We start from the raw sequence: 12,283 nt of genomic DNA on the forward strand, positions 1-12,283 counted from the left end.
GCCTTCATGTCAGGCCTCCTGCCTCCACAGGCAAGACTCTCCAGAAAACGCTGGGACGTGCCCAGGGGGTGTCGGGGAGTGATCGCTGAGTCTGCCACAGTGCTCAGAGCTACTCCTCAAACAGACCTGACCCTGTACGCTGTGGCCAAGCCCTCTCACAGGAGGACCACATGAGATGCGACCCCCCCCCCTCCTCCTGAAAGAACAATCCAGGCGGAGGGGGAAGGGGGGCCATCCCTGATCGCATGGACCCCGATCTCTCCTCTCCTGCCTCCCTCCCCCAACTGCCATAATGGCTGACCGTGGGGCTAGGGCAGCAGGCACAGGGGCGCCGCTGAAGAGACGGCTGCTTCGGTCAAAACAACCACAGAGGATATCAGACATGTTAACCCGGCCCCAGGATTCCCAGTCCTCTGGCACCAGGCTCAGATGAAGCAGGAAACCAAGTGCTGTTAGCGTCCCCGTTCATTCACTCATTCACTCATTCATTCATTGATTCAACTGGAAGCATTAATGAAGCACCCCTCAGGTGCTTCTGCTGGGTGGGTGGGGAATACCAAAATGAAAGAGGCAGGAACTTTGATCACATTATAACACATGATGGATGTCATAGGGGCCCTGGGATAAAAACCCCATGTTTGCCAAGGCATAAAGAAGCAGCAATAGATTACAGGGAAGGGGGCTGAGCAGGGGCTCTGGGACAGAGGTGACACCTAGCTGGGCCTCGAAGAGTAATAAACATTCCCGGAGGCAAAGAGAAGAAGGTAAGGGCATCCCCTGGCTAAGGTGACAACATCTGGGTCGAGACTGGGGCAGCAGGATTGGGTCACGGCATGGAGCGTTCTGCTGCTTGAGCTGCATCCTCTGGGCAAAAGGGAGCCCCTGAGGGCTGCAAGGGAGGGAGAGGGCATGATCATCGCCGTGTCAGAGAAAGTGCCATGGTGCAAGGAGATGTGCACGCTGCAGAGACAGGATCCCTGCAGAGACAGAATCCCGGAGGCAGTGAGACTCCTCCGAAGGCGGGGGCACAAATCCAGTACAGACAACAAAGGTATGACTTAGTGGCAGTAATGGAATGGATGCAAGAGATAAGGGACAGACAAAATTCACTCAACGCAGCACAGGGTGACTTTGTGAGTTCAGGCCAGAATAACTGTGACTGCGGCCCTCGCTGGGGTTGGGCGCCAGAAGAGAGGCAGGACAATGAGAGGCGAGGGTAAGGATGCCTGGAGACAGCTGGATGGAGGTGCCTGAGGCACATCCAAGGAGCCCCATCTAGAAGGTGACCAGTGCAGAGCTCAGAGAGAGGTCTCTTCCAGGCCTGCACCTTCTCTGTGCTCAGGTCCCATCCTGATCTCTGCGGTGCAGGGTGTTGCACTGGGGCTCCACCCCTCCAGGGAAAGCCTGAAGTTCAGGTTAGCAAAAATGACAGTCAGGCTCTTTTCCCTGCACTGTGGGTTCTGGTCCTCAGACATCGGGAGTCCAGAGATCTGGCCTGGACCCGAGATCCGTGCTTTCGAACAGCTCAAGTGCATGTGACAATCCAGATTCAAATACAGGTTCACAGGTCCCACCAGCACGCTCTCTGCTTAGATATGCTGGGTGGGGACCAGGAAGCTGAATGTTTGAAATGCATGCAGGTGACACCAGGGTCCACAACCTGTCGGCCATGTTTAGGGAACCCCTGTGCCCTCCTGCAGCTGCAGTCTCTTTTCTCCGGCTCTCTTACAAAAGCAGCGATCGGGAAGGGGTCTCTACAGAGATGAGAGGCTGCTGGCACCTAACACAGATGGAAAAAAAGTAACTCAACCCCATCTGAGTGCTTACTATGGGCCAGGCACTGTTCTCATGTCTCCAAGTCACTCTGCGTAACAACTTTCCCCACTTTGCAGATGAGGCCACTGAGGCTTTAAGTCACACAGCTGGCAGGTGGGGAAGCCAGCCCCGTAGATGTGTTTTCCACACCGGCGGCGAACACCAACGCACAGGATAAGCATCAGCAAATAACGCCCTTCTCTCTGGCCCCGGACTTTCCCTCTATAAAACGGAGGTAACCATTCCCATCTGCTTCTCTCTGGTTAAGATGTTGGAGTCTTAACTCTGATGAGCGTAACGCTCTCGGGAACCCAGTAGCATTTTCCCCAGGAAGCAACTCTGCCACCTCCGTGACCCCTCGGCTGGTCTCGATGCCGCGTGCAGGGCCTGTCTGGAGGCTCCGCCCACCCACCACTGGATGGAAAGGGCAAAGGGCGTTCCGTCTGCCCTGCACTGGGGGCCCCTTACAAAGCTCTCGTTGTGCCATTCTCAATGGGAGGCTCTGTTGGATGGCAATAATATTATTTTCTGCTGCTGACGTGTCACCTCCCTTTTTAAACTTGGACTACTCGGCTACATTTTCCACCTTGGGCCGTGCCATTTCAGACAGACCTGGGAAGGGCACTGCAAAGGGCACGTGCAGGTGACAGGCTTGTAGAAACTCAGAGAGATGGCAGGAAGGGGGTGTGGGCAGTGGTGCACCGGTTACTTCAAGGGCTTGCTTCTGCAAGTTTCACTTGAATCTCCTCCAGGGCCCTAAGCATTTTTTTTTTTTTTTTTTGGCCTCGAAACTCCTTGAGGAAGCTACAATTTCCTTGAAGGAGCAGGCTGTAGGTACCAACCAAGTCACATTAAGCTAGCTCTCCCTCTTCGCAAAACTCTGTGTCTGTAAAGCGTGCTTTTCTGAAGCAATGCCGAAATGTGTTGACCAGCAAGCAGAAGAAATCCCGATTTCCTCATCTGTATCATTCCCACTTGCTTCCCGAGGGAAGGGCAGGCCAGTGGGAATTCTATAGAGGTCAGTAACCATGGGTGGTTATTTGCAAGGGCAGGTAATATTCTTCTCAGGGCTTTAAAAGCAGTGGAGTTTGGGGTGTGACAATTCTAATCATATCCCTGCCACCTCTGATTACTTTTCTTCCTTGGGGTTTGCTCATTAAATCCCTCTGCTTTTTAGCCTCTTAGCCTTACTACTGCATCACAAACCCTACACTGAAATACGATCACATTCTGCCCGGATGTGTAGGGCAGGCAGTCTGACTTCTCCTTCCCCCTTATCTGCCATAAGGCCATCTGCTGACTGTTCCCAGCCCCCAGACCAGGTACAGGCCTTGTGGATCTGTCCCTTGTCCCTGCTCAGGAGCCCACTTGGAAGGAAGGGAAGGAAGCCCACTGCTGCTGAGGAAGAAGATCAAAGAGAATGTCAGGGCATCAGCAGGAAGGCATATGCCCTCGTGGTGAAGGCAGTCGGGGCGGCGGGGGGGGGGGGGGGGGGGGTGCAGCGTGAAAGCAGAGAAGGGACAAGACACAGAATGGGGGGCCAAAGAATGGGTCAAGTGCAAGGAGTGAAAGGCCCATTCAGGGAGGTAGGAGACGAGAAAACAGAATGGTGGGGTCTTTCAAGTAAGTCTGAGAGAAGACAGGGCTTTATGCATCTGCTGAGCGAAGTGCACTTGATCACAGGCAAACGGTCTCTGAGCTCGGTGAGTCACCAAATGTGGGAGCTGAAAGGGACATGCAGGGTCAGCTCGTGCAGATCCTTCATCGTGCAGATGCGCAGGCCCGCGAAGTGAGGGGACCTGCCCACAGTCGCACAGCGAGTCAGTGCCGGAGGGAGACCACAACGGCAGACTCCTGGTTGGCGGCATTTCCACCACAGGGGGCTCCCGCCCAGCAATCCCTCCACTGAGAGACAGCACTGACCACTCACTCGGGAAAGATTATTTGTGGCTTATTAATACCCGGTGAACAATGCGGGGGCCCACGAGGACCTCATATGAACTCAAACAGAGGCAGATTATAGCCTTGGCTTGGCCTTGCAGGCTGTCACCCAAGCAGTCGGTGCTTCTCGAAGCTCCCATGTGGCTCTGCAGCTGGCCCTGGAGAAGGGGCAGCCAGGCCCACTGGTGCCAGCTGAGTCCTAGCAGACACGACTGACAAAATGGCAGCCTCTTCCAGTAGGTCAGGGCACTGAGCTGTGGGTGGAGGATCCCCGCCCCCCACGCCCTTGAGAATGGCTCCCACTAGGTCAGAAGGTGAGGTGTGCAGCAAGAGCGAAGTAATAAGGCTTCAACCTGCAGGCTCTCTGATTAGAAAGCTGAACCAGAAGACAGTGGTCGCTGATCCTTCAGACACTCTGAAGACCAGGACCGAGAGAGAAGACCAAGAAAGTGCAATTTAAAACGTAGGGGCGCTCAGACTAGGAGGGGACAGCAGGGCAATGTTCGCCCAAGTGGCAGAATAGAAAAAAGGACGCTGAGAGATGGACTGTGAAGTTACAAGGGAAAAAGACCGTCATTCTGAAAAATAAGCAGTAACATAGGTTTTTCTAAAGCATAAAATAGCTAAGTTCTTTCTACTTTGACCCTCTTCTGAACTGAACTGTAAGTTTTGAAGATGGATTATATATTTCCTTTCGCTCTTGGATAAACGGTTTTTGGTTTTTTCTTTTTTTTACATATGTGTCTGATGGGCTTATCCCCCTCTTCAAAACCAAAATAGTATCTGTCACAGGGACATCATTAGGCACATTGGAAGCCGACCTTATACAAGCTAACTTTGAACACGCATGCTATGACTCCAGGAAATATACTTCAGATTTTGCCGAACAAAAAGCACAAATTCCTTGGAGCAACGCATGAAGGACATCTGCTGTTGGGTGGCAGCAATTTTCCTACATAAATGACAATTAACAATATCTGTGGGTCGCTCTCGAAGGAGGGCTGCCCAATTCCATTTACGTCAAGCCCAGGCCAGGAAATATTCCCCCCACTTGATTTTCTTAGCAGTGGAACGAATACAGGTTCCTGCTTCCACACTTCATTTGCAGCACCCCGCCGTCACTCCAAGAAGATGCAGCCTCAGGAACTGTTTAAAAGCCAAAATCAAATACTTATGAGCAAAGGCTCAAAATGGACAGCTCTGACGATGACCCCAAATGCAATGTGTTTAAAGCAACCACCATCAAATCACATTTTCAGAGCAAGGAAGACAAAAGTTCAAGCCGAGAAAGCAAGAGGCCGTTCCTTTTATCCTACCCCAGTTCTCTAGCACCGTATTCTCAAGTTCAAATGGACACGTCAGAGTTGGACGGAAAACGAGGACAAGGAAACAAGACAAATGGCTGGCCCGCCCCCTCCCCCTTATGTGGTAAAGCAATCCACTGCTCAGTCCAGCAACTATTAGAAGGAAAGAATCGAAACAACACAGACGCATTTTCAAATGATAATGGTTCCCAAGCTCTGAGATGATTATTTTTAAGCTATCTTACTGATCATGGTGGTTCCCCCAGCCAGGGCGGCCTTGGTGCCTTGAAAGAAGTCATCAGCAGAGGTCATTCCTTGGTCAGGCATCTGGAAGCGGGTATGGACATCAATCCCTCCGGGGATCACCATCCTAGAATGGGCTTCGATGGTCTTCACCCCTCCTGGCACAATCAGGTTTTCCCCTATTTGCCTAAGTAAACAGGACGGGTGATAACAGTTATAAATGAACCACTCCTGAGTCAAATGGGCTCTGACAGACATTTCACAAAGCCATGAACTATCCTTCCCTAGGTTCTGTAGACTTTTTGGATTATTATTAATATTCCTAATATGTGCACTCCCCAGTCCCTACCCCAACTAAGAGGCAAACAGAGCATACTACAAAACAAAATTTAAATAAAGCACCAGGACATGCTGATGGAAGAGGTTTAGTTGCCAGAAAACCCTTAAGATCAAATGATTACAAGGCCCCCAAGACATTTACCTAAAATGCCACAACACTTTCTCCATAACATACAGTTGAACTAATTCAATTGTATAGCAATTTTCTCCAGACCTGGTTGCACTTTACATTTATTTTCCACACTGAGAAAACAGTACTGGAAAGACAGTGGTAGAACAAAGCCAAGAAAAAGAAAGAGAAAGAGAAAGAAAAGGAAAAAGGAAAAGGAAAAGGAAAAAGAAAAAGAAAGGGAAAAAGAAAAAGAAAGAAAGAAGAAAAGGAAAAAGAAAAAGAAAGAGAAAGAAAAGGAAAAGAAAAAGAAAAAAGAGAAGTGAACATTATGATTACAACTATTTAAAAATCTGGAAGCATGTGCTCAGCAACTCAGATACTAAGGACGGAAAAATTAATATTCCGTTGAGGGTCATGGATTCATTTCCAATTTTCAAAAAACACTTTTGCTACATCTTTCTAGCAGCTTTTTTCAGAAGGAAAAAGTAATCAAGGAGTTGATAAAAGTTCTAAAACAAATTAGTGTGGACTAAAAATAGCACACAGGCATGCTCACTTCTAGGCCAGTATCAGGCTGGCTTCTAATTGGGGGGGGGGGGGGGGGGCGGAAATGGAACATGAAAGTCATGGTATTTGAGAGCCTCAAGCAGAGAATGTCACAAACACACATGGAGAAAACATTAAATGTGGAAATGTTAAAACCTAGTTTAGGTTCATAAATCAGGGTGTGAGTTTCCAGGCAACAGACCCATCCACTCCAGTTTTCCACTCCTCCAGACTGGTTTGCTGCTAGCCTTGATGAATGCTGCTTATTTAAAAGATGTCATTTGCTACAGTGTTTGTCTTTAAACAGATGTGCTATTTCTCCCAGGGCCCTGTGAGTGCTCCCAGTCAGGAGGGCAGGAAGATACTGGTGTGTACTCAGCTCACTTAACCCTCTGTTGTTTCTCTTTTGTAACACAATACACAATAAACACAAGGGCAGTCTTATTTGCGTTTGTTGCCACTTAAAGAATGAAACCTAAAATTCCCTGGGGATGAGGCAGTACTTTGTCTGTTACTTGGTAATTCATTTGGTGTCCTTTGGCCTCAGCAACTTGGATGCTTAATTAAGACAGCAGATGTGTTATCTAGATAGAAGAGGCTGGATGCCAAGTTTATGCCTTAGATTGGGCAATCTACCCAAACAACTATATTCTAGGAAAACCTTTAATATACTCAATAGATCATAAACCAAGAATTTAAACTGGCAACAAGAAGATATTGTGTCACCTCAGTTAAAATAGTCAATTACATAACACATAAGGAAATGGGTGTGCATTTAATTGTGCCTTTGAATTCCCCAAATCTGAGTTTTCAAATTCACTAGTTGCCACCAATCAAAATAAGCTTAAACATATCCTAAGTGAGGCAGTCTGTGAAGTCACTCAAGTTTGATGTCATGTGTGTGAACTGTAGGTCATGTCTGGGAATACTGGAAGGTATACAAATTCGTCTCTATAATGAGTGACACTTACTTGATCAACCCATCTTCCATGTATATGTCTGCATAGAATGACTGGTCATCATTAACAATTTTACCTCCTTTGATCAGAAGACGATCACTCTGAAACGAAGAAGTAATAAGGTCAGGCATGACCTATGAGGAACATCAGTACCAAGACAACGAGCTAAGGACACATTTTTCGGTATTCAAAAGAGATGCTCAAAATGAGCCAACTCTGAAAAGGTTCAGTGACAAAGGTGAACCTGATGTGACAACCTATTCATCACTTGATGAGTCAGAACATACTGGCAAAAGTTCAAAGCTTATTCTAGGTTTAAAGACAAAACAAAACAAAACAAAAACTATCTCTCTCCACTGAAATAGAGAGAAAATGAAAGAATGCCCACCAAACTCTCTTTAAAGAACAGTGTAAACATTTCAGATAAAGAAGACAATATTTTTTAAATGGCTTCAGGCTAAATTTCATTAAAAATAAATACACCCACATGTAAGGAAGTCAATTCTTGGCATGGTTTGTGTAGGGAAAAATTAACCAAGTCTGTTGTCATGGGATACTCTACACAAACACACTTCGCTCAACCACTGCAAAGTTTCATTACAATACGTTCTTTATATTTGCTTTTTATCTTTGGGGTGAATCACATCAACTGTAACAAAGGGGGAGTGAACACTTCAAATATATACCACTTTAACTACTAGGCTGTTAAGAAAAATGTAAAATTTTGTGATAAGATGAGATGGCACGTTCCAAAATGTACATTGTTGATGCGCTTGTATTTTAAAGGTTGCAAAAAATTATATATGACAAGCAGCATGTGAGGGCCAGGAATGCAACAGAACTGGTACACTGTGACTCCTCTCTATCCCAAATGCTGTGGATGGAATGGGATATTAATGTCCTGTGTTCAGTGGACACGCACCTGCTGTATCCCCAGGTGGGGAACAAGTTGAACCACAGGCCACCGTTTTAATATGCAAAATACGTCAGAGGATGACATTCATTTTGATAACGGTTACCTTAAAATTCAGTTACAAACCAATATTCTTAGTAAGTGCTATTTATATTTAGCACCCACCAAAACCAGAAAATTATAGCAAATCTTTAAAAAATATATGGGGGGGGGAGAATAAATAAAAATGAGAATAAACATATAAGCTGCTAGATACCTAGGAAAAAAAGATACTGTTACACATAAATGCACACACAGCCGGGTATAGAAAGTATTTATTTTTTCTCTAACATAATGAAAAACAGTGAGATCATTTTAATTTTATACACTGTAGGGTGCATCATCCTACTACAGACTTTGGGAAGTCAAATGGGAATAAACAGTCAACAATTCCTGCACTTGTGTAAGACCTTTACAAAATTCCTGTCAGGTACCTTAAGTCACCAAAGCCTCAAAACAAATTTAAGAGGTGGGTGGGGCCAGATTCTTTTTCCCATGACACATAAAGAAACTGAGGCTGAGAGGTTAAGCCACTTGCCCCAGGTCGCCTGATCCAGTGGACTTTTCTCTGCCCACGATGATCTCCCCCTTTTCCCCCATAACCCAGCTGTGACAGGATAAACGTCGCCTGGAAGGCAGGGGAGAAGCCCTTAGTCACTGCAGTACCTGTCCCAGCCATCAGTGCGAATCCCCGAGCCAACATCATGCTAAGAAAAAAAATGAGACATCACCGCCCCGTCCACTCGAGTCCCTTCCAGAAGGCTTCTTACATAAGATGCTGGCCGTGATGATGGAAGGAGGGAAACCATACTATAGGTCCTAAGATAATGTAACCAGATTTTTTTAAGGGTAGAGGGGGCGCTCTTTGGGAAAAAAAAAAAAAAGGTCTTGATCGTTTGCTTTCTAAATTTTTCTCCCCACACTGTCAAAACCAAACTGTCTTTTTCATTCACGAAGACAACAAATTATTTGAGGCTTGTGGCAAACCTGCTCCCCACCCCCTCTCCCCAGACTCCTTCCTCCACAGCTGGGAACATGTAACGTTGGGTCCTCTCCACCCACTCCCTCCTCCCCGAGCCCGGCCCTTTGGGATCTTGGGTCTTTGGCCTTCAAGAAAAAGCTAGTACCCACCCTCTCTTTAGCACAGCCTGGTTCATCCTGTAAAATCCTCCTGAGCACACGCCCCCTCCCCTGTGCATTTGTTTCCACGTCTCTCTCCTGCGGATGGGTGTGCCCTCGTGCATCCAGAGGAAGCCGGGGTGTCCCTAGCTAAGAAGGAAACCAGAGCGAAAGCGCGCCCTCAAATCCAGCCCTAAACACATCTTGAGTTTACAAGGATTCTTTCGGTCTCTGCCTCAGCCCTGGGTTCTACCCAGCAATCAGCTGGCCAATTGCAATTGCACATCATTATGTAACAATGAATTTCCCTCGCCTTCCCTCTCTCCCCGGGATTTCATTCGGGGATGTAGAGAACTAGGACTGGTGAGATTTTTCCAGGAAAAGATGGGGAGAGGGTGGGGAGGGCAGGAGAGCGGTGAAAGCAAGAACCTGTGTTCATTGCTGAAGCATCGCAAATTCATCGCTTAGATGTTTTTTTCTCGGGATTTACAAACTAACAACTCCAGGCCCCAAAGTGCGCCAACACCTCCGGCCGCAGCGATCATTGTCTTGGCCGAGGCCAGGCCGGGCCATCTGCTCCGCGCGTCGCGCAGCGCCATTACCTCCGCGAGCCCCGCTCCGCGCTGTCCCCAACGCCCACCCTCCCAGCCCGCTTTGTACGCGCCAACACGGGCGCCTCCTTGGCTGCAGGAGGGGCAGAAAGTCACAAGAAAGCGAACCCTGAGCCCTGCCAGGGTTCCAGCCCCACACCGGAGGGCGAGGAAGCCGAGAGAGCCACCAAAAACCAGTCTGTGATCGACAAAAAGCCCACGCCTGGCCCCCCACCCTCTTCTGTTCATCACCGCGTCCCTATTTTTCCTTCCAGTTTCCACATCATCCCGGCACTCCCGGCCCTTTCCAGCATCCCTCTGCTGTCATTACGCCTCCGGGCTGAAACCCGCTCCTTTTTCTAAGGAGCCGGAGGAAGGCTCCAGAAAGCCTTTATGGTGGGGGCGGGAGACACAGGGAGAATCCATTTCTCCATCTCCCCCAGCCAGCTCCTGGAGTCCAGCCTCGCAGCACGCAGCCCGGAGAACAATATCCGAGCTTCAACCATGCATATTCAATCTGGCATCCATTTGCTTACACCCCGCAGGCCAGCACTGCAGCATCTCGAACTGACAATAAAAGGATACAGCGGATCTGGCGCGCTACCTAAGACGTCCTTAATGCACTTACGCTCCTATTTTTATGCCTTACAAATTATGTAGCTTACAATTCTAGACGGCTGCGTCTCCCACTACAATCGCCTTCTTCAGCAACAGGGGAAAAAAAGGAAAAAAGAAAAGTTGGGTCTCTCTTTCTCCCGCTCCTTTAAAAAAAAAAAAAAATTCCTTGGATGTTCCTTGCCACAAAAGGTTGCTGGCCGACCGCAGATTTCCCAAGTACCAAACTCACCGTGATGCGTGGAATATTTTTCTTCCCCTGATAAGACATCTCTCTCCTGGGAAAAAAATAATTTCAAGAGGACACCTTTAAAGCAAAAATTGCCAGGAAAGAAATGGTATTTTTTGCAGGATTGAAAAAGATGCAACCGCTTAGCTGGTCTTGCTGATAGCAGATTTCAAGAACGTAAGGGATAAATGCAATCCTGTCTCTTTCTTCCTCTGCTCCAACACAGCCCCAGCTAGGGCGGAAAAAAAAGAAAGAGAGAGAGAGAACAGGAGGGAAGGGGTGGAAATAAACTACAGCAATAAAAGCCTCGGTTCAAGTCGGCCACCGCGGCGCATGCGCCGCCAGCCACTCCCTTTCCTCTCAGGCAAAAGCCATCCGCTTCGAGAGAGACGAGCCCTGATTGGCCACAATCGTGGGATATGCAAATGAGCGCGGGCGGGGAGGGGAGCGGCGCGAGAGCGCGAAATGCTGCAGTGTGCCGCCGAGGGCGGCGGTCGGTGCGTGCGCCCGAGCGGGGAGCGCGCCTTTCGCGCCCTTTCTTTGGGCCAGGGCGTCGGGGACTGTAGCTGGCTGCCGCCCCAAATGCAGCATCAGCAACTCAAGGACAATGGAGGGGTGGTCTTTACGGGCCGGGGGAGCCCGGCCCCGAGACGGTGGGCTTCGCTGCAGCCCGAGCGGCACGCACCCGCTCGCGCGCGCCCCGCTGGATGCCCGCCCGCGCGCCAATCCGCGGAGGCCGCCGCTGCAGCCCCGCGTGGGGTGACTGCGCCGAGCCAATGGCTTTGCTGGCGGCGAGCGCGCGACTGCACCGCCGGCCGGCGCCGCGCCGCCCGGGAGGGGCTCCCGAGCCCTCCTCCCGCCGCCCTCGCCCTTCGCGAAGGCTCGCTCGGCCCCCACCCAGGAGTCGACGGGGGATTCAAATGGCAGCGAGCGGATGGAAGGGGAACGGGGCGGGGAGGGCTCGTCGCGGCGCCGCGCCGACCACGCCCGTCCGCCGCCCGGCCCCCGAGAGAGGGGCTGCTGGACGCCGGCCTGCGAGCCGGGCGGCGCGGGGGCGTCGGGCGCGCGGCCGGGCTCCCTGGGGGCGCGGGGGGCGCCGGTCGAGGCGAGGCGCGGCCCTCTGCGGGAGGAGAGCTAGCCTGAGGGCGGACGCCGGGTCGCAGGCTTCCGTGGCCTGGCAGCGGGCAGTAGAGGCCAAAGCCCTGAGGACCCTGAGCAGGGAAGGGAGGCCGCGCGGGAAGGCTGTGGTCGGCGGCTGGAGCTGGGAGAGAGAGACAGGAGACCACGCCCTGAAAGCCTTTTACGGCCCGCGGGGCGTCGGGGGGGAAGCCCGGTCTGCGGCCTTGCTCTCTTTAGGAGTCAGGCCCGCTCACGCCCGTTTGGGGGTTTAGACGGGCGCATTTCACCGGTGCCTGCAGATCTGTTGAAGAAAAACTTGAGATTACCGTGCCCGAGGATTTACAGTGCTGCAGAGGGGCCTCCACATCACACAATGGGACCGAAAGAGGTGATGAACTGT

General features: G+C 50.2%; 1 protein-coding gene across 3 annotated transcripts in view; it reads right to left on the reverse strand.

Moving 5' to 3' along the window:
• Positions 1-12,283, reverse strand: part of DPYSL2 (dihydropyrimidinase like 2) — a 130,364-nt gene that overhangs the window by 59,065 nt on the left and 59,016 nt on the right. For 2 of the 3 annotated variants that reach the window (XM_042934510.1, XM_042934512.1), the window contains exons 2-3: positions 7,272-7,360; positions 5,306-5,490 (exon numbers count right to left, since the gene is read on the reverse strand). In XM_042934510.1, coding sequence (XP_042790444.1) covers positions 5,306-5,490; positions 7,272-7,360 — 274 coding nt within the window. Of the gene's footprint in view, positions 1-5,305; positions 5,491-7,271; positions 7,361-10,767; positions 11,089-12,283 lie in introns of those variants that run through there. The other variant, XM_042934511.1, reaches the window with a different exon arrangement.

This window comes from Panthera leo, chromosome B1, assembly GCF_018350215.1.
Source record: "Panthera leo isolate Ple1 chromosome B1, P.leo_Ple1_pat1.1, whole genome shotgun sequence".
In the NCBI taxonomy this organism is placed as follows: Eukaryota; Metazoa; Chordata; class Mammalia; order Carnivora; family Felidae; genus Panthera; species Panthera leo.